Source organism: Rutilus rutilus, assembly GCF_951802725.1.
Source record: "Rutilus rutilus genome assembly, chromosome: 16".
In the NCBI taxonomy this organism is placed as follows: domain Eukaryota; kingdom Metazoa; phylum Chordata; class Actinopteri; order Cypriniformes; family Leuciscidae; genus Rutilus; species Rutilus rutilus.
In genome coordinates, this window is record NC_140224.1 from 8116699 (window position 1) to 8143965 (window position 27267).

Consider the following 27267-nt stretch of genomic DNA (forward strand, 5'->3'; position numbering starts at 1 on the left):
CATAAATATTTATATACATAAATATTTTTGACAGCTGTTTGGGGGATTATTTTAATGGGACAAAATCTTTATTGTACTTAAAGGCTTAATAGCTTACTTCTAATTGATCAATCTAACAGTTAAATCAAGTGTGAAACTAAAAATGTGTGTATATATAGTGATACAAACATTGCATTATTTGACCAGTTTTAAGTTTTATAAATTTTGTTTCTGAAATCCACCCTTGGGATTTTTGTATTATCATTATTTTTTAAGATCAAATTAATGGATCAAATTCAAGATCAAATGGATTATGTCATCTAATCACATTTCAGAAAATATAATATTTTTCTTCCTAAGAACTAATTTTCACAATTTCTTTTGACCAAATTGGTTGAGTGAATTATTCAGTTACTAAGTAATAATACAGATAAATATGCAAATTTCTGCCATTATTACGTAATTTAAACTGCAGAAAATAAATCGCCGCTACTAATGCACACAGACTTCCAGCCAGTCTGGTCTGAACGCGTTGGCACAAGCGGAGTGATACAAACAGTAGAAGTGTTCCGCCCATATGGGACTCCGCTCGGCCAATCAAATTCGAGGACTGGAACTAAAAGTTCGGGTTTGAGGAGTGTGATGCCATCAAGCCGAAGCTGCACAAGAATCTCCTCAAGTGTCCAGAATCTGAACCCAGGCTCTCTGAAGGTAGTAGAAGAATGAATGATGTCCAATTACTTATCCCTCATAACATACCACACACCCAAATTTACAATATGAGAGTATGCTCGTTTGATGTGTCCAACACGAAGTTGATCTATGTGATTCGTTCAATGCACCGCTAGGTGGCGCTGGTGTCTCATCTCTCAAACTTTAAAATTACTGAGATTATCATTTTACGTGTATTTGGGCAAGCATGCAGGCAATATTCTTTATGTTATATCAAAAAGAATTTCATAATTTAAAGCCAATATTTGCGCATCACTTCTGCAAATATAAGTTAACTTGAACAGGTAGGCAGTCTGCCACATAGTGTCAGTGAAGTCCACACCCTTTACAAACTCAAAAGGATACGGGCACTGCATTGAGCCCACAGTCTCACATACAGAGAGACATCGCTATGAAAGTGCATTGAATGAAAGCGTGTTGTGCTTTTTACTGTCATGTTGCGCGTGGCAGTGGAGTCTGCGGCGGGTTTGCCCAAGAAGAAACTGGGCAGCCCAGACCCCGTCGTATCTGTGGTGTTTAAAGGTAAGAAATCCTGTTTGGCTTCATGTATAGCCATTTAACTGCAAAATAACGGCACCGAGTGTTAGTTTTGACCTGTTGGCTTTCGTAAAATTTTAGACGAAAAGAAGAAAACCAAGTCCGTTAGCAATGAAGTGAACCCAGTGTGGAATGAGGTCTGTTGAGTTTTTGTTTTAAACACTTTAACGCTAATTACAAATGAATTAGATTAAAGTTGCTGTGTATGACATAAAAACTGAATGCAAAGTATTTGTAATTTGACTGTTGTCTTTGTTTTCTTTAACTTTTTTTAAATAATTTGTTTATGTGTTGTTTTTAATTTCATATTATTTAGGCTACCTGAGCCAATGACGGCATGCATATTAACCTTGTGCATAGCACAGTTTAACATTTCTCCAGTCCAGTGGCTGTGAGAGTTTTTGAAGTTTTGAATGCTTTTTTCCCCTTTAGACACTTGAGTTTGATTTAAAAGGGGTTCCTCTTGATTCTTCCTCCTACATTGATGTGCTTGTGAAAGACTACGAGACTCTTGGCAAGGACAAGTGAGTGTTTTTCAACTGCTCAATTGAGTCATACGCCAAACAGTGTGGTGTTGAACTCTTGCTCCCACCTTAATCAAATACAAGTTGTGTGACTAAAGAAGTATTAGCTTATAGAATTCAAGAGATTTGACCTTCTGGAATGGATTCAAAGTGACTTGCCATTCAGTAAAATGCAGAGTTCAATACAAAGTTTTGCATCAGTTCTTTCTCTTGGTTAGATTCACGTCTATTCCCTGTCTCTTCTGTATTGATGTCGCAGTTTAAAGTAGTCGCTGCATTTCAGGGTAATAGTGAACCATGTTAATCTTGGTTTTCTCAGTCTGACACTGTAATACCATGCACCTCAAACACACCCTCACGGCTGTGTTCAGACCTGCTCTACAATGCCATGAGGGGTGGAACTGAGGCGTTTGGTTCGCAGTGCTGGATGAATAAATGATTGTTAGTTACTGAAATGCAGTTCTTGTATAAAGACATGACTTGAAGTAAATAGACATAAATAGAATGGTCTTACAGCTCTTTATCACCATGTTGGGCTATAAATTTCATGCATTTCCAGTTATTCTAGATTTTTTTTCTTTTTTTTTTTTGTGAGAAAGGCATTGGAAAAAATCCAAAGGCGAACACAAAGAGGAACATAACTCTCACTGAAATTTACATTCATGCAATTTCATGCAAATTTGTCTTGATGACATCATGTGGGTCTTTCATTCATTGCATAACTTTTTCATTTTCATTTCCCTATGATTTTTGCAGACATTCTTTGTCTTTTATGAAGGAATTTTGTTCTGCCCATTTTAAATCATTGTCATACTTTGTCAGTTTAATTTATTCCTTCCTCTTTCGAATAGTTATAGGGCTTTAATCAGGAGAAATTTGTATGGACATCAACAAAATAGTTTGCAATAACTGTGTCTAAAACAGAATATAATGTGTGTTATATGGGAATGAATGACAGTCCCTTAAAGAATCTGGAATGGCATACATTATAGTAGATTTTACCTCCGATCCCTGATCATTTCTGACTCACATTATATAAATATGTTGTCAAATGCTTCAGTTCATTGTGATATTTCGATATACTGAGAAATTACACTAGTGACATTGAGATGCTTTCAAACCAAGTCAAAGGAACTGAGGTGTATTGCAAGAATCTCTCTCTCATTTTATTATTCTGACAACTATACTTTGGTTACCAAAGTAAAAGAAGCATTATGTTGAAGATACAGGATGAAAAAGCAAATATTTTGGGCCTTGACATGTAGCTTATGTTGCTGATCTCATAAGAACACCATTATACTGATGTTTCTTTGTTTACCTGTTTCTGTGTTGAAAGAGCACTAGTTATGGTGTTGCAGGATAGCACATAAGTAGTTCATATGGGCTAATCAGAGTAAAACAACACGGTTATTGCTCAGTTTACCTCTAATATCAGTGGGATTTAAAGTGTCTCCCAGACAGTGGCAATGTATTGTGTGTTTAATGACTATGAAAGGGCTGGACTAGCAGTTTTCTTTCCTGTGTTGATGTAATCCCTATCGAAACGGGAATTTGGAGCAGCATGTATCTTATAGCCTTTAAGTTGCATTACAAACCTAATAGACATGAACTACAAGCTCTAAAAACAACATTTTAAATTTCATGGGATCTTTAACTGATTTTGTTGGGCATTTTCCTGTAGGACATGTTCCTGGATCAACATCTTTGTTCGGTTTGGAACAATATTGTTATCAATTAATCAGATTTTAGAGATGGGGCAGGCTGATCAAATTAAAATTTTGGACTGTCTGAGAATTTAGCTCCAGAATGTTGAAGAGATGTTGATCCAGCAACGTATTTGGCAACATTTTGTGGGACACGTGCATTTTTCTCTATGGAACAAAAGTAGCATTGTGGCATTCCAAATCAATTCTGTTTGAGAGTCTGGCAAATGAAGAACACCACGGCACTGATCTAGTCTGCGTCCCACAAGGCCAGAGTTGTAGTGAGCAGTGCACTTAGTTTGATTCCCAATGAAATACTTTCAAGTGTGTTCTTAAGTACAGGAAGTGTGTTTGATCATTGCTGTTAAGAGGCTAGTAAATATTAATCATACTTGGAATCACCTTAAGGATCTCAGAAATAACGTTCCATAAAGGAAATGGAATGAGGCGAAATGTTGGAGGGTGTGGTTACCTTTGCTTTAAATGTTTGCTTTGACATGTTTGTTTGAAACTTGAGATCCATTAGGTTGTTTTAATTGTCATAAGATGTTGTGAGACTTTCCCTGAAAATTTTGTAAGAACTCATGGGCTTAATTCAAGAAACCCAAGCAGAGCTGGTATAAAATAGTTTGAAAACCAATTACATGAATGTTGCATAGAATTAAATACAATAAATGAAATACTTTATAAATATTATAAATTAAAGTTTCATAAGCAAAGATTTACTAGGCAAAATTAATTTGGGTGTAAATTGTTGATAAAACCATTCTTGAATAACTGTAAATTAAGGCAAGACACTACATGCAAAAAAGTGCACTGACTTTGGGCTATTTAGCATTTAATTACTTGCTTCAGATTAGTGGAAAGAAATGTAATTAGATTTCAATTACAATAACACATATCTTTAAAGGCCATTTTCTAAAAAAAAAAAAAAAAAACCTTTCCTCGACACCAGCCAGAAATCTCCACTTCAGTAGCATTTACATACACCAAACTTTACAGTTTTATCTATATTCTTAAAGGGATAGATCCCCCAAAAATGAAAATTAACCCATGACTTACTCGCACTCAAGCCATCCTAGGGTGTATATGACTAATCAGACTAATACAATTGGGAGTTATATAAAAAAAATCTGGCTCTTCCAAGCTTTATAATGGCAGCGAATGGGAGTTGATATTTTGATGACATCATAAAAGTAATCCATGCGGTTTCAAAGGTAAACCTGCTTAATAGTTAAACTAGTTGCTCATGTGTAATGGATTTAATCATATAAAATAATAATAAATACTCATCGCTAAAAGCTAGTCTGTCTGTTACTAAGGGGCCGTTTACACTAAACTATTTTCAACCAAAAACGGCCATTCATTGACGGTTTTGGCCATTCATTGACACAACAACTGCATTTGGGAACCTGAAAAAAGTCTTTGAAAACGATACCATTATTGTCTCCGTGTAAACTGCAAAAAACTAGCCTAGAAATCTAGACGCACCCTAGCGGCAGCAAAATGTATTTTGCAGCCAGGTGGGTCTAACGTTAGACACTCTCAATAGACCTTCTAGCTGCAAAAACCCAAATTGGGTCAGGCCAATCACATGCGTATAGAGTAGGCGGGGCGGGCTTAACATAATGACGACAGAGATGTGACGGTTCCCTGGCTTGAAAACAAAGAATGGCTGCTGGCGAACAGTCTTTCGAATCGGCTTTGGCCGCGACTCTGGAGGACTTGGAGTTAAGTTTTTCTTTGAGAAAAGAGCAAAGAACGGCACTTAAGTCATTCTTTAAAAAGGAAGATGTGTTCGTAGTTTTGCCGGTGTTACACCAGATTCTGTGACCGTCATAATATGTGACCGTAGTGGGCGCGGTTGTCACTGCGTGCTCCGTGATCTACGCAAACAGCGTAACTTCTGACTATAAGCCAAAGGTGAAGTATTTACGACACGTTTGTTTAGAAATGCTTTTTTTTTGCCTGTCAGATATGGCAAAAGTTGAATCTATCATCTAACGTTAGCTCAGCTGTTGGGAAAACGCTCTGGTTGGTTGTAGCGCTGTCCTATTGCGTGCAGAGGGAATTTGAAAGACAGCCGTTTATCCCGCCCCTCGGATTGAGCCGTGTCTATGGTGAGTTTCCAGACCTAACATCTTGATGTAGGTCTGGCTTGCCAGGCTAGCAAAAAACAGGAATTTGTGCAAACAGTGACAACATGCGCATGCGTAAAGACGGAACATGTAATAGGTTCCTTTACAAAGTGAAATCGCCAACTACTGGCCTGACATGCATAATACAGCGTTTTTAATCTGTTTTTAATCCGTTTCGCAGATCCATGTGAACAGGGATAACTTTGACAGCGTTCTCGTCTGTATGTGAAAAATGTTTTAGTACATCGTTGTCGTACCCTAAAAAAATTATTTGTAGCAAGAGCAACTGGGGCGAGTGACTTTTGAAATACTTTCATTTGTGTGCTAAAGTACAGGAAGTGTGTTTGATCAGTGCTATTAAGAGGCTGGTAAATATTAATCATGCTTGGAATCACCTCAGGTTATAATTAAGGATCTCAGACATGTAACATCAGACATGTTACTTTGCTCACAGCTGGTCCAATTTCGATTAGAGATCTCTTACCCAGAACATAACCTACCCAGAACATAACCTGCCCCGAAGCAGGTTAAAGGGATACTCCACTTTTTTAGGAAATAGGCTCATTTTACAACTCCCCCAGAGTTAAACAGTTGAGTTTTACCGTTTTCGAATCCATTCATCCGAACTCCGGGTCTGGCGGTACCACTTTTAGCATAGCTTAGCATAGATCATTGAATTGGACAAGACCATTAGCATCTCTCTCAAAAAAATTACCAAAGAGTTTCGATATTTTTCCTATTTAAAACTTGACTCTTCTGTAGTTACATCGTGTACTAAGACCGACGGAAAATGAAAAGTTGGGATTTTCTAGGCTGATAAGGCTAGGAACTATACTCTCATTCCTGCGTAATAATCAAGAAACTTTGCTGCCGTACCATGAGTGCAGCAGGCGTAATGATATGACGCAGTGCCTGAAAATAGTCCCCAGCTCGGTAACTTCCAACGTGACCGGGACTAAGTTTGTCTAACCTATTAGACCTATTTTCAGGCGCTGCGTCATATCATTACACCTGCTGCACTCATGGTACGGCAGCAAAGCATAGTTCCTAGCCATATCAGCCTAGAAAATCGCAACTTTACATTTTCCGTCGGTCTTAGTACATGATGTAACTACAGAAGAGTCAAGTTTTAAATAGGAAAAATATCGCAACTCTTTGGTCATTTTTTTTTTAGAGAGATGCTAATGGTCTTGTCCGATTCAATGATCTATGCTAAGCTATGCTAAAAGTGGTACCGCCAGACCCGGAGATCGGCTGAATGGATTCGAAAACGGTAAAACTCAACTGTTTAACTCTGGGGGAGTTGTAAAATTAGCCTATTTCCAAAAAAAGTGGAGTATCCCTTTAAGCCATGAAGCGTAAGTTACTATAGTGATGATCACCGCTAAAAGCCAAACCACTTTCATGGTTCTCAGGGTTGGCACATACTAAACAGAAACATACCTGGCTAGCCACCTAAACTGGCTTCATGGCACTGGCCCCAGGTCTAATGTCTGTGGACGCACCTTTGTTATTATTGTGAAATGATACAACACCAGCCCACTAATAATCAAATGTGTAGAGGTAGCATGTCAGTGTTTTCAGTAGGAAAATGCTGAATGTGCTGTTGTTTGTGGCTGAACAATGTATAATCAAAGCGTTTTATTGCAAATGTTTCTCTTAGCCAGGGAAATGCTCAGATGGAAAATGGTCTTTGAGGGTGTTCCTGGATCCTGACCTACCAAGCGTCGCATTCACATTATTAATCTGGGTGGCGTTATTTACTTTTGGAGGAGATCTCTCTTGTGACTTCAGAGTTAGAGCACACAAAGGATTTTTCTCCCATGTATAATATTTATTTACGCATTGTGTTGTGTGCCACGTCTGTTTATTATGTAGCATTTAATGGACTGACAGAAAATAATTAAAGTCCCCCTGTGGTGAAAAGTTTAATGTTGTTTATATGTCTATGTGATGTTTTTGAATGTTTTTTTGTTGAGAAATAAGAGGAATTCATGATGTCAGCTGAAAATAAGTTGTTTCAGAGGTGGAGCAAGTTTGGGCATTTTTAAAAAAGGTTATAAAGGCAAATCTTGTTTTTGTTGCTTTTTTTAAATAATATTAACTGATGAATAATTCACAGTCAGACCAGGAACATGAATTATGAAAATAAGTTTTGATTTCATGGTGCACTGCACTTTGTTTTTTAAATGCAAATAAAGTCACACGATTCACACAGCAGTTTTTGAAACACTGTATGAGACAGATATTATGTTCTACAGAAACATGGGACATCAGGTGACCTGCTTGATTTTCCACAGGCCTTTTTTTATTTATTATCTTTTGTTTGTTTGTTTGATTGTTTTAGGTTGATTGGATCTGCTAAAGTCTCTTTAAAAGACCTTGCCAGTAGCCAAGTTAAATCTCTCCCGGTGAAAAACTTGGCTCTAGTGGATGAAAATGGCAAGAACTTTGGAGTAAGTGTTTTTTTCAAAAAATGTTTCTCTTAAATCAAATGACACACACATTTATATTTTTGTTATATTTTAAATACATTTTCTTATAAGTAGGTACTCATATAATCTGCACCCGCAGAACTAATTCCGTCATTCACACAGTCCCGTACATCCTCATCTTTTGCATTTTCTTTTATTAAAATACTTTCAGCTACCAAATAAGTATTATTGGGTCTCATTCACTAATAATTGCGTGGATAATTCGTATTTATGCTCTGGAGAACTTCTCACGAAGATTTTCGGCTAATTCACAACACGTGCGCACAACAAACCCAACCCATGTCCATACAAGGACTTTCCGCACACCCTTACCTTTCATCACTCTCAACAAACACAACGCTCTGTAAAGTCACATTCTAGCCTGAGAACGCGTGCAGCAAGATCCTCGAGCAATGCCAGTTGTGCCATCCTCAAAACCAGTTCAAACAAAACAAACCCCTTTAATAGACTTCTGATTGGCCAGCTGTGTATACGTATATTATATGTGTACATGTACATGATAAAATATATTTAAGATCTATATCTAAGTGTTAAATTTCATCTAGGTCACCAAGTGTATGTGAATTTTGTGTATGAGTGGTTTAAATTTAGAATACATTTTACAATGAAAGTTATTGATGAATTATGATTTGTTCGTGAAAACATTCGTACGCAGATTTCAAGAACAAAGTTAGTGAATGAGACCCATTTGGTCCCATTTATTTACAACAAACTTTACTGGCTTAATTGACTAGTTAACTTGAATTAGGTCGTCACCTGTATTAAACCTGAGAGGCATATTTAAACAGCTCTTACAAAAATAAAAATCAAATGTAGTTTTGTGATGATAGCATCACTGTCAATATTTACACATTCGAGGCACTTTCAGTATTTATGTAATCAATTTGACACATTATTATGAGATAATTAGCTGCATCCTTTTGTAGGGGACCATCAGCATGTTAATTGGCTATGAGCCACCTGCCGGTGCCATGACAAATCCACAAGATCAACAAGATGGCAGCATGGGCGGAAACACAGGTTAGCTGAGTGTGTGGCTCAGTGCTTTTCTGTTTGACCTTGTAATGGAGTGTTATACAGATGACATGCTTGATGGTGTGTGATTCTGTGTAAAAATGAAGTGTGAAATGCATTTTCAAATACTTTATAGTTAAATGTCGATTGCAGGAATGTGTGAAGATCATTTTGTGAAAGGCTTTAGCTTTGAACATGTGTATTGCATGCTTACCATGTTGCATATGTTTGACTGACCCTTGCCATGACGTCCTGCTTAATGTATTTTTTTTCTTTGTGGATGTGCACTGATCAGCTGGGGGTGAAGAGGGTGATGGCACTGATTCTGGGATACCGGGTGCTGTCACATCCCCTGGTGAGCCTGGCGAGAAATTTCGTACTAGGACAAGGAAACGTAATAATTTGGCCAACAAACCTCAGGATTTTCAGGTACAGCAGCGTCATGTAGTCATATTTACAGATGTCTCTTCCAATTTAAATGCTGACTGCATATGCTTTATTAGTCATGTTATTTTTGTCAAAGATCCGTGTGCGGGTGATTGAGGGACGTCAGTTGCCTGGAAATAACATCAAACCTGTGGTCAAAGTGCATGTGTGTGGAGATACACACAGAACTAGGATCAGGAAAGGAAATAACCCATACTTTGATGAGGTACACGATTGATATTACAGAATTTTTGTATTATCATTTAATTTATTTAAAACAGCAACAATTTAAAACGTTTTTTTTAAAACATTTTCTATTCTTAAGTACACAATTCTATTCATGTGCTATATTGTAATAATCTTGCTAATTTTCACCGAACGAAAAAATTTGACCAACTTTTTAACAGTTTTGGGTGAACTGTTTTGGGCTACATTCACACTGCAAGCCTTAGTGCCCAATTCTGATATATATATATATATATATATAATTTTTTGGTTTGGCTGTTCTCATTATTTTTTAAATGTGGTCAATATCAGATTCAAGTGTGAACTGATCACAGTCTCAAACTGACCCCAAAAGAACAATAACAAGACACTGTCATACAAACGTAAACATGTAGGACACTGAAATTAGTGATGTACCCCTGAAGCACGTAAATTCATGTGCAGGCGATAGGGAGGATGATGAGAAAGAAAGCATTTACTCAAAGATGAGTATTTCTAGGTATATTTATATAGTTTTCCCTCAAGTTTTGCTTGAATAGAGCTTTCACCATGATGCAGTCCCTCCAGACTTCTGTCACGGCTGTCTTCCATATTAACCGAGTGACCAAAGACCTACAGTGAAATCTTTGGGGTGACTCCTGTCAGCGCAGAATTGTGACGATTGTCGATCTAGAGTGGTGTAAAAGACGCATGAATTTTGATGTGACTGTTAAGACTGTGGTTGCATTGCAAAACATCTGAACTGTACCAGATTTAGTACCACATATAGAAGTGGTCTAAATCAGAATCAAATAAATCAGATTTTGTGAGTTTTGCTGTTCACATTAAAAACAGATAAGCATATAAGTGAAAACATCAGATTTGAGTCACTTTTGACTTTTGACAGTCTGAATGTAGCCTTAGAATGTATTCCTGATTATTTGAAAAGCCATAATTTCCTAAAATCTTAATAAAATGTCACTAAATACTGTATGTGTCACTCTTTCCAGATATTCTTTTTCAATATCAACATGTTGCCCTCTGAACTGTTTGATGAGGTCGTAAGCTTCCGGGTAAGAAAACTTTTTTTTTTGTTTTTTTTTTGACCAGTTTTCCTTTCTTTCTTTCTTTCTTATCGGTGATGTTTTGTTTTTTCTTTTCTGCAGGTGTATAACTCATCTTCTTTTAGATCAGACTGTCTCATGGGTGAATTCAAGGTAATTCAGTCAAATCCAAAGTGTGCTTTTATTATACTAGACGTGCAGTGTACTTCAAGATGATCTTATGAATTAATTTCTCTTTTTGTAGCTTGATATAGGCTACATCTATGATGAACCAGGTAATTATCTGATACTCACAAAATATTCATTACATTTTATCTGTAGTTGAACAGATCATTAAAGGTTTGTTTTTAAACCCTAGCTCACTGTATCTTGAAGAAATGGGTTCTCCTGAGTGACCCAGATGACTCGAGCTCCGGAGCGAAGGGTTATATCAAAGTCAGCATGTTTGTGGTGGGAACAGGAGATGAACCGCCGGTACGTCCCCTGAAGATCATTTATATTGGCATCTGTGCACTGTATGCAGAACCTGATTTCACCAAGTACAACATGTTCTTGGATCAACATTCCAATCAACCAATCAGATTTGAGGGACAAGGTTTCAGTTTATGTCAAGTTTAGGCTTACAACGAGAGTTGGGTGCTTCTACATCAGTGTTATTCACCTATTATTTCCCTCTGATTTTAGGGATAACTTATTGGTAGTGTTATGTTGAGGGGTAGGGATCTAGTTGGGATTAGATTTTCAGAAAGGAATGTTTTTCCAGGATCAACAAAATATGTTGACCCAGGAACACGTCTAACTAAAATATGCAATAGTGCACGAGAAGACTTTAAAAAACGCTAAAAGACTGCTTTCTATCTGTCATAAATTTTGAACTCCTAAAAATTTGTAAGCTTATGCAATACAAGCTGTACAAACTGGTCTTATTGGTCAATGTTTATTTGACAGGTGGAAAGGAAGGAGGAGGACAGTGATAAAGATGATGTGGAGAGTAACTTGCTGCTGCCCGCTGGCATCGCTCTTCGATGGGTAACACTTAAACTCAAAGTGTTTCGGGCTGAGGACGTCCCCCAGAGTATGACAGTTATTCCTTATGCATTTGTTCTCTGAAGTAGCAGACAATCTTCTTTGGTTGATATGATTTGGATTCAATTGTTAGTCCAGGAAAGGACCACATTGGGGATTCTTTATTTGTTGAGCTGGCACATTGAGTCACTTTCTGATCCCTCAAGGTGGTATCCTACTAGCTTATACAAAACCGTTCCCTGCCATTAACTGTTGAGTTGCTGGGACTGTTAACACGTGCACAGAGTTCCCTGATTCTCAAATGTCTGTCAGTTAAGCTAATGACTGGGGAAAAAATCTGAGAAAGCTGGTTATTTTATTTTGTTCATATTTTGTTCTTATGACCAATCATACAGAATGTTTTTGTGTTTAAAAATGGGTTAAGTATGTAGCTTAAGTATACTAGTTAAGTGTGTGGCTTAACTAGTAGATAAACCCCCGCTTTCACAGACATTTTTAAATGAAAGCAACTTGCACTGACATATCTTAAAATATGTCAATGCCATTGTTTTGTCTCAAGATGTACACCAGTAATGTTTTTTTTCTACGGCACGTTAATAAAAGCTACTTAAATGTCCTAATTGAATTAAGGCCTGATCCTGGCTTAATATAAGCCCTAAACCGGTCATTGAAAATATTTAGATAAGCTGTAGATAAAATGAGTATTAGTATTTAGTAAGTTGTACAAAATGGTTTTTCTTAGGCTGTGAAAGAATAAACTCCACTTTAAAGTGACAGAGTTTGTAACACTGTTTGCATCTCACTACTACTTATCAAAATACTTCAACCACATCTGCTAGCTAAGTTGTAAGTAAAATTTTACTTAGTTGTACTAAGTAGTTTTTCTCAGACCGAAAGAATGAACTGCATTTTAAGCAGCAAAAGTTAGTTAACTTCTTGTTAGATTAAGTAAATATAGTTGGAAGCATTTATTTGTACGTAAAATATAGTAAAATAAATTGTAATTAATAACTTTTATTCTTTTCTCAGACTTTGGAAGAATGAACCCCACTTTAAAGTGTAAGTAAGTTGTAACATTGAAGTGCTTTTTGTTTTCAGTGGATGACTCCATCACCCAGACTTTAAAAGCAGCATTTGGGGGTCAAGAAAACAAGAAAAATCTAGTGGATCCATTTGTTGAGGCCTGGTTTGCTGGCAAAAAGGTACAGTCCACCCAGACATACTGTACATGCATATTTCTTCTGCCTTTTGTCTGAACTACAGTTACATGTATTTCAGCTCTGTACACAAATAATTGAGAAGAATGCAAACCCAGAGTGGAACCAGCAGCTCAATCTACAAGTCAAGGTAATTGGCTGAATTGGGAAAGATTTGTTTTTGCATTTTATTAATTTGTTAGTCCCCTGAAGTTTCTAATTGGAAACGCCTTTGACTTGTTTTCTAGTTCCCATCCATGTGTGAAAGAATCAAGCTGACTGTATTTGACTGGTGAGCATGGTGGTGGTAAAGTTGTGTGGCCACAGTGGATATGAACATTTTAAATCTGTGGTGAGAGAATCCCCTGTGTTAGTCTTGGAATGTGAGCTGTGAGGCAAAGTTTGGTCAGTGTTTTGAGCTGGGAGGACGCAGGCAGGCAGTGTGAGTCATAGCAGGACTGCCCCACCCTCTCCCACAATGCATTCCTCCCCATAAACCAGACTACAGCTGCTTAGGGAACAACTGAAGGGAAAAACTGAGAACTCCCCTAGCTGGACTGATTCAATGACACACTGGAACATTTAAGCTGACTCCCCCTCTTTCTCAGGGATCGCCTCTCTGGAAATGATGCCATTGGCACCACGTATTTGGATCTGTCCAAAATAGCATCCTCTGGTGGTGAAGTTGAAGGTATAAAATACAGAATACATTATTTTCATGTCAAACTCTTTATTTTTTATTTTTATTAAAGGGGTCATGTCCTGAATTTGAGTTGTGTACTATGAAATTCAAAACTTAAATAATCTTTTATTCATCTTTATTTGTTTTCTTTGTGAAAGAAGATTATCCAGGAGATGAATTTTCAGCAAATAAAGGTTGAATATTTGCACTGATTCCAGATCTGCAATCCCTTGTGTCCAAACACATAATTTAGGCCTTATTGTTATTATATTTAGGCATTATAGTTATTCTATAAATTCTAGTTAACATGCAGTTCTTTTAAGTTTTATTGAACAGGTTATTCTCTCAAACCAACTATTTTTATTCGTATTGTCTGAAAGGATATGGTACCCAAGGGGTTGCAGTTAATTTGCAAATTATAAATGCCTGTGCATGCTTTCGAATTAGCATGTTATGCAACATGAAAAAAAAGTTGAACAATGCAATTTAATATAACCTTAATCACCTAAATAAAATGGCATGGCATAATTAAGCATCTGACTTGAATAAGTTTGGAAAAATTATGTTTTTTTGTTTTGTTTTTGTCTTATGCTTACCAAGGCTGCATTTATTTGATCCAAAAATGCTCAAGAAATGTTTTGATGCTTTTTTTATTTTGTGGAAACTGTTATACACTACCATTCAAAGGTTAATATACAGTAGTCAACATTTGAAGTGGATCCAAAAAGTGAATCAAAGTTGTCCTAAGACAAGAACGGGTATTGTTCAAAATGTATAACTTTGATGAAAGGTTTTGATCCACTTGAAATGTTCACTACTGTATTTTTGTTCAGCAAGGATTCAGCTTATCTATCACAGGAATAAATTACATTTTGAAATGTATTAGAAATAAAAAAAAAATTTGTAAAAGTAATATCTCGCAATACTACTACTTTTACTCTATTATTATTATTATTATTATTATTATTATTATTTATTTTTTTTTTTATTTATTTTTTTATATTTAAAAAATGTAGCCTTTTGTAAGAGATACTTATTTATTCCAAACTTGACTGGTAGTGTACGACTGTTATTGTGAAAATATTTCAGTTGTGAATAATCATATTGTGCTAAAATCATCACTAACATTGTTTATCAATGTAGTTGAAATCACAGTATGAATTTAATGAATTATTATTATTATTATTATTATAACTTCATTAATTGTGGGTTTCTGTACATTTAAAATGATTCGTTATAATTCATGACACTAATTTAAAGAGCTCTGCTTTTGAGATGCTTTAACAAACCTTACTAATCTAACTACTAACTAATATCATGCCACTGGAAACTTTTAATTGAATGTGTTTTTCCACAGGAGAGACTGGGGAATCTGAGATGGGCTTCCTGCCTACTTTTGGGCCTTGCTATATATGTCTGTATGGCAGTCCGAGAGAGTTCTCGGGCTTACCTGACCCATATGACGACCTTAATTTAGGAAAGGCAAGTGCAGATGATTCATTTTATGTTTCCATTCCCAAGTAATTAGAATTTGCAGCAAAAATGTTTTCAGTTAAAAAATGCTTTTCAAATACGCTGAAGGATTTGTGAATATTCGCAGGGTGAAGGGGCGGCTTATCGAGGGAGAGTTCTTGTTGAGCTCTCTACTAAACTTGATGGAAAGCCTGACAAGTCCGTGGAAGAAATATCAAGCGATGATATCTTGGTTGTTCAGGTGTGGCCCTTTGTTGAGTTTCCTTTCAGAGTAGTTTTTCACTTGAAGCCTATATTTACAGCTTTGTGTTCTTTTCTTTGCATAGAAATACCAGCGCAGAAGGAAGTATTGTCTGTGTGCAGTGTTTCATAGTGCGACCATGATCCAAGAACCGGGGGAGCCCATTCAGTTTGAAGTTAGCATCGGGAACTATGGCAACAAGATGGACCAAACGTGCAAACCTCTGGCTTCGACCACACAGTACAGCTGTGCTGTTTTTGATGGTGATACACAGTACCAAACAAGTATTTGGTGTTTGTAAAAATAGGATGTGAGGTATTGATTTATTTATTTTTTGGGTTCTTCCAGGTAATAATTACTACTACCTGCCATGGGGCGACACTAAGCCTGTGATTTCCATCACATCCTTTTGGGAGGATATCAGTCACCGGTTAGACTCACTGAACATCATTCTGTATATGTCTAACCGTTTGGTAAGTGAATGTTTTGTATGACATTGAATTTAGGAGTGTGCGATTATAACGATTTTAGATCTTGAACGTTTAAAAAGTCTCAAATCTGCTTTTGAGAGAGATCGTAGTATCATGCTTCAGTACACGTTCTATTCTCAGTTGCAGTTACAACACAACATACCTTCACATCACATGTTTAGCAACGCAACAATAGGGACATTGCAGTTCTTCGCAATAACTAAAGTTTATTATTTGCATGCATTTTAAGCCTTGCCAGGTAAGCATTTTATTCGCACACTGTTCTGACCAAGCGACAACCTTCCTGTCTCTCTCTTGAAACCAATACGTAAGAGACTTAAACTGCAATTCATCAACTGGCCGCTAGAGACAGGCTCCAAAAGAGTCAATCTCATATATCCCCCATGTTAAAATGCCTAACTTTACAGCAGAAATTTTTTTTTACAGCCTGGTGCAACAAGTGGTTTTGGTCTATATAGCTAATTTTGCCCTTCATGACAACTGTGAGGGGGGGTGATTTATTATTATTATTATTATTTTTTTTTTTAATTCATCCGTTTAAATTATATTAAGCCTTAAAGTTCTGCATAATAAAGGGCGTGGCCACTTGAGGACAGGTGGATTGCCGCCGTTTATCTGCTGTTAAGTCACGTCACCTAATCCCGCCTCTTTGCCCATTTTTGTTTATCCGGGAGTGACGCGCAGTGGCTAGGCGCTACCAAGATGGCGACAGATTTTTTTTACAGTCTATGGAGCTTACATGCACTTGTCAGAGCATAAGAGACTTCTTGCCGACCCCAAACTTTAAGTGTGTGTGAGTGAGAAAGAAAGAGTATAATTATTTCTTTGAGCATCAAACTTTTTTTTTAATACTTTTGCAGCAAACAAACCTCAGTATGTTAAAGTCTGCAGTACTGTCCAAAGCTACAGATGCAAGACTAGTAGAAATCTGGCTGAAGCTCATCAATCAGTTAATGGAAGATATCACCAGGTAATGTCCACTTTAGATCTTACTTAGATCCACAGTCATCAAGATGTAACTACATGCATTGTTGAATGTTGTCAGTTAAAATATGGGAGATTTTCTTGTATGTAGGGCAAAGAGAAAGTGTTTTATTTGGGTCATGCATGTTTTAACTGATACAAACTACTGTGTGCTCAGTTTCAAAATTCCTGACCTGGAGGGGAAGCCCAATCTCACAGCCCTGGATATTCAGATAAAGAAGTTGCGGGACAGTGCTCTGGAGAGCATCATGGAGGGGGCCAAACGCTTGTTTGAGGAGGCCACAGATGTTACTAAGTGCTTGAGCATCATTGAAACCTGGCTCGACAGACTCCTGCAACTTGCTGAGGAGGTATGGTTTTATTTTGTGTAAGAATGGAGTTACAATTAGAAATACAAATAGATTTTTTTTTTTTTACTAATTCATACTAATCGGTTCATTATAAATGTATATCAATATTAGATATTCAGTTGTGCTTGCTCATTTACCATATTTTTTTTTTCCCCATTTGCTGTAATCTCACTTAGACGATGAGATCTCATCTTTAGACACCTAATAATTATACAACAGCATAAACAGCTAAATGAATAATGTTTTGGCTAAATGCACTTGTAGCATTTAAAATGATGTGTTTTATTTATTTGAATTTTATGAATCTGCTATTTTTCAGAATAAATTAATATGAAAATAATTAGCGGCTTGTTATCGAACATAATTTTAATATTGATGCATCCCTAAATAAAAAAGAAATCAACCCATTGCTCTTAATTATACTTTACTTTACCAGTGCTTGGTTAGCCTCTCATAGCCAAACTTTACACTTAAGAACCAAGAAACCTGACCAAGACTGACAATATTAGACCAGCGAAAAGAAAATGCACAAATAATTGCATAGCAGTATCTGGCTATGAGTAGAATGTGACTTTCTGTACATCTAAAATGTACTGATTATTTCACAGATAGAACTTAAACAAAATGTTGTATTCCAAATTGTTTTCTGTGTATATCAAGTTAACATGCTCCTATGAGACACAAACAAAACTCTTTAAATGATGCTACAAAGCTGAAAAACATTTTCTACTAGTAAATGCAACTCCAGGCAAACTGGTGCACTTCCAGGAAGTTGTGTGGAGCTGGTTTTCTGCCAATGCTTGTATTTTATTTGTACAGTAACTTTAGACGTTAGGGACTAGTGCTAAATTAGAATTGTAATTTAGGTGCTAATTCTTGTTAATCAGACTAATAGAATCTAACTTAAATGAAATCACATTTAAACATAATTTGTATCAACATCTTTTACCAAAGCCTCAGAACAGCATGCCTGATGTGATTATCTGGATGTTGAGAGGAGAGAAGAGGGTTGCGTACACCCGCATCCCAGCCTATCAAGTGCTGCATTCATCCTACTGTGAGCAAGCATGTGGCCAATACTGCGGGAAGACTCAGACTGTCTTTATGCAGGTATTGAGAGATTGTACTATGCTGCTGTTCAGACATAAGGCATAAAACATGTTTAAGCTTTGCTCTATGAAATGTTCTGTACCTTTCCTTACAGTATCCCATGGACAACAAAAAAGGTTTGAAGATTCCCGTCCAGATACGTGTGAACATGTGGCTTGGGCTGGCAACAGAAGAAAAGAAGTTCAATAATTATGCAGAGGGGATGTTCAATGTATTTGCAGAACTGGTAAAGATTGTGTTTTTTTTTTTTTTTTTTGCTTTGAGGTCTGGACAGATGCAGTCATTAGTTTTGAGCTAATGATGTCAATTGTTTCATTTACAGTATGAGAACCAGGCTCAGGTTTTGGGAAAATGGGGCACCACCGGTCTGCTAAATCGCAGCAAGTTCTCTGATGTCACAGGCAAAGTTAAGCTGAAGCAGGAGTACTTCATGCCCCCTGTTGGCTGGGAGTGGGAAGGTGAATGGCATGTTGAACCAGAGAAAACGTAAGTTGGCCCCCATCCTCAACACAAACATTAAGAAATAGTTAGCAAAATATTATTTGATGTTTCCATGTACTACTACTATTGCTCATAATTAGGGGTAGACATTTGAACAAACTAGTAACTAGTGTTGTCAAAAATATTGATATTTTGATGCCTATCTGAAACTGTTTTATTAACCAATTTTAACAAAGATAACTGCAACAAATGTACTTCTCATTGTTAGTCAATGTTAGTTAATGCATTAATGGAAGCTTAATGTAAAGTGCTTTGTGTACAATAGTATCTGGAGTAAACATTGTATTTCTGCTTTTCCTTAAGTGCCACCTACTGTCAGAGAGGGAATTTAAATGTTCATTCAGCCCATCTGGCCTTTTTTTTTTTTTTTTTTTTTTTTACACATCGTCCTGAACAAATGCGAAAATCTGTGAAAATCATGCCAAATGTTTGTGTTGGTGTAAACAAGACTTCAGTCCCAAACATTTACTGTAAAGCCTTATAGAAATGCCTGGGTAACCCCCCCACAACACCTAGTATCATAATGTCAAGTTTTGCATGGACAACCACCACTCATTTCCTTCAGAAATGGTTAGTTTAGTAATTAAATTGTATTTTCCTTGGGTGGATGGGTAGTCTGATGACTGAGGCTGATGCTGGACACACAGAGTTCGTGGATGAGGTCTATGAGAATGAGACTCGATTCCCAGGAGGAGAATGGAAGATTGCAGCGGAGCCTTACACTGATGTGGTAAAAGAGTCTGTCTAACTTTAGCTTCATATCAGGTGTCTAATCAAGACATTCGTAGATTTTGTTGAACAGTGTAGTTTCTTTTTGAACGGAATCTACCGCACATACAGAAAAGTTTGTAATATCCCTCAAAAATCCTTCTATTCCTCATTGTTATCCTTTTGGTATTTACAGAATGGAGAAAAAGTTCAGGGCCCTACAGAGATTGAATGCCCACCTGGCTGGAACTGGGAGGATAACTGGACTTTTGATGGTAATCGGGCCGTCGATGAAAAAGGTAAGCTTGTCTTTGCTTTTTGTTTAGAAATATTGAATTTTGTTTCCTGCCCACTGAGCCACCTTTAAAATTATTTCCTCCCAAAAAATTACATTTCCAAGAAATTCCATTTAGAATTAAGAATCAAAGGAACACGCCGACTTTTTGGGACTTTAACTTATTCACCGTATCCCCCAGAGTTAGATAAGTCCATACATACCCTTCTCATCTCTGTGCGTGCCGTAACTCTGTCTGACGCACCCACTGCTAGCCTAGCTTAGCACAAAGACTGGAGGTTAATGGCTCCAGCTAGCCTACTGCTCCCAATAAGTGACAAAATAACGCCAACATTTTCCTATTTACACGTTGTGATTTGTATAGTCACAGCGTGTACAAATAACAAGGTCACATGAGACACAGCCATCTTCTACCCGTATACATACGGGAGCTATATTCTCAGAAGGCAAAGCACTGCTACTTGGGCAGAGTGATTTGCTCGCAGCACCTGAGAAGCCCTGTGGTGAGGAGCAGAGAGTTCAAAACACTTTAGAAGCACAAATTAGACCATATGACTTGAGCATTATATTTCAAGTCTTTTCAAGTCATTGCTTTAAGAAACAGACTGCCACTTAATTTTCTAGTCTCTTAAAATCCTGCCTTCCTCTATAGCTAACTTCTGCCTCTGCTGATTCTGCAGACAATGAGATTATTTGCGCTACATCTAAATAGTCTAGGAACAGTGTTTGTTGTAAACTGGTTCTGCAGCACGCTATCAGAGTTCCTCTGAAATCCTCCAGCTCCACCTGCCTAGATCTTATACCGGATTTATATATACCTATTCATGCCACTTCAGCATATCCTACATTCGTACAGCAGTGAGTTAATTATAATAAAAAATATGATATAAATATATGTACATGCATGTATGCGTAAATGTACACTGTGACAGATATGACATTAACGGCATTGGTTCGCACAAAGCATCTTCCTGGCAAACATAAATGATATATGAAAGCTTCATAAGAAGGGAAGATTATCAGTACATAATGAAAAATGTCGGTATGTTCATCACACATAGCACTCAAATGGCTTCAGAAGGAATTTAGAGCCCAAATTAAATGTACTACTTTTAAGGTGCCTTTTATGGTATGCTTTGCCTTTTTCTGGAGCCTGGCAGCTCCTGGTTTTCTTTCATTGTGAAAAATGTGGTGTCAAACATGGCATACACTATAGAAAGTCATATAGGTTTTAAATGACAGTGACAGATTTCATGTTGATGACCTGAGAATAAAAATTCTAAGGCAGTTATATGATGTGTATTTGTGAGTTTAGGTTGGGAATATGGTGTCACCATTCCACCTGATGATAAGCCCAAATCTTGGGTGGCAGCTGAGAAGATGTACCATGTTCATCGTCGCAGAAGAATGATCCGTCCTCGCAAAAGGATTCCTGGTGTCAAAACAGCCACTGATGCAAGTGCATATTGTGCATTTTAAAAGTTTTTTTTTTTAGTTTGTGCCTTTTTATAAAATGTATTTTCTAATTGTCTGACATGCAGAAGAAGGATACAGGAGATGCAGAAGGATGGGAATACTCCTCACTGATTGGCTGGAAGTTCCACAGGCAGCAGCGATCCTCTGACACGTTCCGCCGCCGGCGCTGGAGAAGGAAGATGGCACCCTCTGGTCGAGTTGGAGCTTCTGCCATTTTCAAACTGGAGGGGGCTCTGGTTAGCATCAAAGTTTCCCATTTCTTATCCTAATACTATCCTACTTTTTATTGCCCACATAATGAGCTTTTCACTGTTGATTTACTTGACAGGGAGTCGACATGGAATCTAAAGTTGAAGAAAAAGGCACCAAAGCAGAAGCTTCAGTTCAGCAGTTTGGTGCAAACAGGCCAACTGTATCATGCACATTTGACAGTGAGTTCATTGAGGACAGAGATTACAGAAAGACCTTTCTTTCTCTTTTTTTTCAGAATATCAATTTTATTAACGTTAAGCCTGATTTTTCTTTCAGGACCCAATCCATACCACTTGAGAGTCTATGTTTACCAGGCCAGAAACCTTTCTGCTCTGGACAATGACAGCTTCTCAGGTCCCATAGCAGTTTTGATATTGCTGATTTGTCTTAAACTTAGAATAATCTGGAAAAGTGACCTGGCTTTTATTATAACTAAAATCATATTGGTTTAAATTGCAGATCCATACGTCCATGTGTCGTTCTTGCATCACAGCCAAACAACAGAGACAATCCAAAGCACCTTGAACCCGACATGGGATCAGACTCTTATATTTAAAAATGTGGAAATCTATGGTGATCCCCAGTCTCTCGCCCAGAATCCACCCAGAGTGGTTATGGAAATCTTTGACCGTGATCAAGTGGTTAGTCTGATATATTTATACTCTCACTTTACTCCACTCAGTTGACAATATCGGCTTCTCAAGGTGTCTCAGGATGCCTATTAAATTTTCAAAAATAGTTCACTATTTACAACACAAAAGATCTTTTTTTATATAATAAAAAAATGGATCACATATAAACAGAATTTGTTGTTTACTGGTAAACCTTACGAATATTAGCTTTTCTATTTCTTGCCTTTTAGAATGCAAGTGCACTCATAGTGTGAATGCAATTTGTTCATCCTGTTAGGGTAAAGATGAAATGCTTGGCAGAAGTACATGTGTACCTTTGGTGAAATTGACTTCAGGTGTGGATGGATCACCTAAACTCCTCTGGGAGCCTGTAATGCAAAAAAATGCTCCTGCTGGGGAGGTTTTAGTGGCTGCAGAGCTCATTTTGAAGACCAAGGTATGGTTCTTCATGGAATTTGGGTCATTTTAACCATAATAAAGGGATAGTTTGGAACTAATTAAAATTAATTAAAATTATGTAATTTACTCACCCTCAACTTGTTCCAAACCTGTATGAGTTTCAATCTTCTGCTGAACACAAAAGAAGATATTTTGAAGAATGTTGATTACCAGAAAGTTGACAGTAGCCATTGACTCCCATAGTAAAAAAAAAAAAATACTATTGAAGTCAATGGCTACCATCAACTTTCTGGTGTACAACTTTTTTTTTTTTTTTTTTTTTTTTTTTTTAATATCTTCTTTTGTGTTCAACAGAAGAAAAAAACTCATGCAGGTTTGGAACAACGTAAGGTTGAGTAAATGATGACAGAATTGACATTTTTGGGTGAACTATCCCTTTAATGGCTGCTCTGTGGTTCAAATAATATTCTGCTTGATAATTCATATGTTGTCTACTCTAGGGAAATGACACTGAACTTCCCCTTGCTCCTGCTAAACGAGGAGAGAAGCTCTATATGGTTCCTCAAGGGGTACGACCGGTGGTGCAGCTCACTGCCATAGAGGTCAGATTTATCTCCATGTGTTATGTCCTTTTTGGGAGTTGTTTAAAAGGGGTCATATCATGGCAAATCTATTTCCTTAATCTGTCTAAATAATGTACTATTAAAGCTTCCTCTCCAGTCCAAAAAAAATACCATTTATTGAATTTAAAACATGCACACAAACACCAAATTTTACACCAATGATGTTTGATATTTGCAGGTACTAGCATGGGGATTGCGTAACATGAAGACGTATCAGCTGGCTCCAGTTACTTCACCCAGTCTGGTGGTAGAGTGCGGAGGAGAGAGAGTTCTGACAGCTGTCATCAAGAACATGAAGAAGTGCCCTAATTTCCAAGGAAATGTCCTCTTTTTAAAAGTGGTGAGCATCCGTCTCTACCTATTGAGAAAAGGCATTGTAATTCTTTCAAATAAATGCTCCTTGCTTTGCATTAGACTGTAAAATATCAAATGACATTCAATTACATTTGAATGTGGTTTAATTTTCCAAATGCTTTTTTGAGGCCATAGACCATATGCGATCAGCATCTTGTTTTTTATCTTTAGCTTCTACCCAAAGAAGAGATGTATACTCCCCCTATAGTGCTGAAAATCATCGACCACAGACCCTTTGGAAGGAAACCTGTGGTGGGTCAGTGCACAATAAGTTCCCTGGAAGAGTTTCGATGTGACCCTTATGCCATAGTACCTGATGTTGCCATGTCTTCAAAAAGTACGTCCCTTTCACTTTTTTTTTTTAAGGGAGAGGTAATTACATTGTATAAGGTGACATTGTTTTGAAATTCTTAAAACATTCTGTGAGTTAGGTCACCTTTTAACAGTAACAATTAAACTTTGGCAATTAATTCAGTCCAAACTTCATTCAAACTTTATTTCTTAGGCAGGTATCTTCTGCATTAGGTGTGGTGTATATATACATTTTGTTGTTGTTGCTGTTGTTAAGTTAATGTTTTTGTAATTGCATGCTGAAGTGTTATTTGCATGCCTTGTTTTTCTGATTGTATACTGATTTGTAATTGATTTTATGTCTCTCCAAAAGTCGCCTTAGCACTGCTGATTTTTGTGTACAGCCTTCAAGAAATTTTAAAGAATATTTATCAGCATTCTACTTTTTTCTTTTCTTTTTGTCTCCCTTTTTTTTCTCCTCTTTTCCTGCAGTGTCTTTGATGGCAGCTGGTCCAAGAGACCTCCATGTAAACATTGATGACGGCAGACAGCATCTTCTAGAAGCTCAGGTACTGTTACCAAGTCACTTGGTTTAGTAGGTTTAGGAACTGAAAGGGTTAGTACATTAGTCATTAATTACTCACCCTTGTGTCATTCCAAACCCAACTTTCTTTCATCTTCAGAACACAAATGAGGATCTTTTTAATGAAATCTGAGAGCTTTCTGTCCTTCCCATTGGCAGCTATGCAACGACGACAGCAACGTTCATAAAGATATTGTAAAACTAATCCATATGAATTAAGTGGTTTAGTCCAAATTTTCTAAAGAGACACAATCGATTTATATGCTGAACAGATTTAATTTAGGCTTTTATTCACACAAACATTCATCAACTTACACATCCTTTGTGGTAAATGGAAGCTCAAGGATGTTCACTTGACGTGCTGCGCGAGAACCAATTAGATTCATTCTCGTGTGTCACGCAACACGTTTGAGCTTCTGCAAAGACCAATGAGGTTTGTTCTCATGCGTCAAAGCAAGTATGGCCGAGCTTCTGTTTGTTTGCTGATCAATGTTTATATGGGAATAAAAGGGAATATCTGTTTTATCATATAAACCGCTCAATTCATATGGATTAGTTTTACGTCTCTTTATGAATTTCTTGAAGCGTCAAAATGGTAGTTGCGTGGACTGTCAATGGAGGGTAAGAAAGCTCTCCGATTTCACAAAAAAGTTCTAAAGTTGAAAGTAAGTCTGATGGGTTTGGAACCACATGAGGATAGGTAAATACTGATGTAATTTTCATTCATGGGTGAATTATCCCTTTAGTCTCACCTTGTGAGAGAAAAACTATGTACCGTATTGTTCTGAATGTAAAACAATGTTTTTTTTCTTAGAAATACATCTGAAAAAACAGGGTTGTCCTATATTCATGGTGTAGACCAGGGGTGCCGAACATCGGTCCTGGAGGGCCACTGTCCTGCAGAGCTTTTCTCCAACCTTGCTAAAACTCACCTGCCTGTGGCTTTCTAGTAACCCTTAAGACCTTGATGTTCACCTGACCTTCAGGTGTGTTTGATTAGGGTTGGAGCAAAACTCTGCAGGACTGTGGCTCTCCAGGACCGACGTTCGCCACCCCTGGTATAGACTTACACATGTCAATAATACACCCGGAACAATAGGTGGCGGCAAATACGCGTAAAACGAGTGTGCCAGCATACGGTGTGTCTGAGTGAAATGTTAGAAGATCGCGAGTGCAAAAAGACCGTCTTATAAAAACAAACCGTCAAAGAAAAGCTTAGTCTCGTGACTGTCATGTTTGCGTGCCTCGCTGATGGGACCAAAATGGGACCACGTACGTGACTTTAAAATGTAATACGGTACCCCTGATTTCAACATTGCTACAATAAGATTTCACTTCTACTATTAATGAAATTTTGGTAGGCTATATGGTTTTCACTATGAGATGGATAGTTTAATTGTTATATAATTCAGATGAGCTACAGGTTATTTTTATGGTATGCCAAAAAGTGTTTATTTTTAAATGTGATTGTTGGTACATTTTACCAGCATTTACCATACTTTCAATACAACAATTAAAATATGAGAAAAATTCTGTATGAAAATTATTTTCAAATAAAAGTTTTTTTTTTTTATAAATTTTTTTTTTTTTTAAAGTACATCTTAAAAAAGTGGGGGGTATTTTCGGAACATTACGGTAATGGTGGTACACATATCTGTATGAATCTATTTTTAACTTTGTGAATTTCAGTATATGTATGGCATCTCAGCTGCTGTTGACAAAATGGGCACTGCTAGTCAACTTCAAGTATGTATAGTAATAAGGCACTTCAATCAAAATGCCTGAATTTTGTAATTAAATGTAATTCCGAGTGTGTGTGAAGTGTGTAATTTCTGCATTAGCACTAACGGTACCAAACCGATGCCATTGTGGTTGAACCAGTGTTGTTATGCCTGGCTTGGTCAGGCTGATCACAGAACAGATTGCGATTCTGTTTGGTGCCACTAGAGGCACTGAAATTACATTCTTCAACACCAACACTTAAAGTCCCCCTGTAGTCAATTTTATCCCTTAAAACTAATTTTGGATCACCAAAATTACATAATTAAAAGTTTTTTTTCCTTGGTTTGTCTTATTAAAAACATATAAACAACATTAAAAGCTTGATTTTCAACACAGGGGGACTTTAAGTTTACCTCCCGCTCAGGCTGATTGTGTGAATCTTCTGTAGTTAGAAATGGGTTAAATTGAGGGAATCTCTAATCAATATGTTGTGCTCCGTATGATCAATCTCATTTCCCGTTCAGGCGATTTTGTACAGCTGACCTTCTATACATGAAATCCTTCTAAATTACATTGAAGTGTGCGGTTTTTCACATTCAGTTTCTATACTGTCTTTCTGAATTCAACATTACATTTTTTTTGTCTGCATTCATATTTGCTTGTCTGCATTCAATTAACCAACTCCCTTGTGTGTACTAAAGGTGTTTAATAATGAAGGAAAGTATTAAATAAGCTTGATCAGTGTAGCCTATACATTTGTCAATTTGCTTTTTAAATTATTAAATTTACATTCAGCACTTGAAATGCTAGAATAAATTTTGTTCCTTTTTACTTATATTTGAGATAAAAACATTTCTTTTGAATCTTGTTACACTGATAAAGTTGCAATTAGACTGAAACCTTACATATATGTAAAAGGTTTTCCAAGCCTATTAATATTCCATTTTAACAAATCTTAACATATTTTTTTTTTCTGTGTGTGTGTGTCTCTGTGCGCATTTCCTGGTGTTTCAACAGCGTGAGAAGGTGAGTTCTGTGACAAGTTTACACACTTTCCAATTA

General features: G+C 37.0%; 1 protein-coding gene across 3 annotated transcripts in view; it reads left to right on the forward strand.

Annotated features, from left to right (window-relative positions):
- The first annotated feature begins 611 nt into the window (after positions 1 to 611).
- myof (myoferlin) overlaps positions 612 to 27267 on the forward strand; it is a 33841-nt gene continuing 7185 nt past the window's right edge. The window contains exons 1-38 of one of the 3 annotated variants that reach the window (XM_084435000.1): positions 612 to 690; positions 1162 to 1233; positions 1330 to 1385; positions 1681 to 1772; positions 7961 to 8069; positions 9035 to 9128; positions 9418 to 9551; positions 9646 to 9774; positions 10763 to 10825; positions 10919 to 10969; positions 11061 to 11091; positions 11175 to 11290; positions 11765 to 11891; positions 12941 to 13044; positions 13121 to 13189; positions 13287 to 13330; positions 13647 to 13729; positions 15078 to 15202; positions 15321 to 15434; positions 15520 to 15697; positions 15783 to 15907; positions 16786 to 16895; positions 17067 to 17259; positions 18214 to 18369; positions 18464 to 18595; positions 18692 to 18855; positions 19486 to 19600; positions 19775 to 19877; positions 21189 to 21328; positions 21415 to 21585; positions 21678 to 21780; positions 21878 to 21955; positions 22061 to 22242; positions 22511 to 22669; positions 23133 to 23234; positions 23434 to 23595; positions 23781 to 23946; positions 24393 to 24469. In XM_084435000.1, coding sequence (XP_084291126.1) covers positions 9047 to 9128; positions 9418 to 9551; positions 9646 to 9774; positions 10763 to 10825; positions 10919 to 10969; positions 11061 to 11091; positions 11175 to 11290; positions 11765 to 11891; positions 12941 to 13044; positions 13121 to 13189; positions 13287 to 13330; positions 13647 to 13729; positions 15078 to 15202; positions 15321 to 15434; positions 15520 to 15697; positions 15783 to 15907; positions 16786 to 16895; positions 17067 to 17259; positions 18214 to 18369; positions 18464 to 18595; positions 18692 to 18855; positions 19486 to 19600; positions 19775 to 19877; positions 21189 to 21328; positions 21415 to 21585; positions 21678 to 21780; positions 21878 to 21955; positions 22061 to 22242; positions 22511 to 22669; positions 23133 to 23234; positions 23434 to 23595; positions 23781 to 23946; positions 24393 to 24469 — 3888 coding nt within the window. In that variant the 5' untranslated portion in view covers positions 612 to 690; positions 1162 to 1233; positions 1330 to 1385; ... (1 more) ...; positions 7961 to 8069; positions 9035 to 9046. Of the gene's footprint in view, positions 691 to 1058; positions 1234 to 1329; positions 1386 to 1680; positions 1773 to 7960; positions 8070 to 9034; positions 9204 to 9417; positions 9552 to 9645; positions 9775 to 10762; positions 10826 to 10918; positions 10970 to 11060; positions 11092 to 11174; positions 11291 to 11764; positions 11892 to 12940; positions 13045 to 13120; positions 13190 to 13286; positions 13331 to 13646; positions 13730 to 15077; positions 15203 to 15320; positions 15435 to 15519; positions 15698 to 15782; positions 15908 to 16785; positions 16896 to 17066; positions 17260 to 18213; positions 18370 to 18463; positions 18596 to 18691; positions 18856 to 19485; positions 19601 to 19774; positions 19878 to 21188; positions 21329 to 21414; positions 21586 to 21677; positions 21781 to 21877; positions 21956 to 22060; positions 22243 to 22510; positions 22670 to 23132; positions 23235 to 23433; positions 23596 to 23780; positions 23947 to 24392; positions 24470 to 27267 lie in introns of those variants that run through there. The other 2 variants (XM_084434999.1, XM_084435001.1) reach the window with 2 other exon arrangements.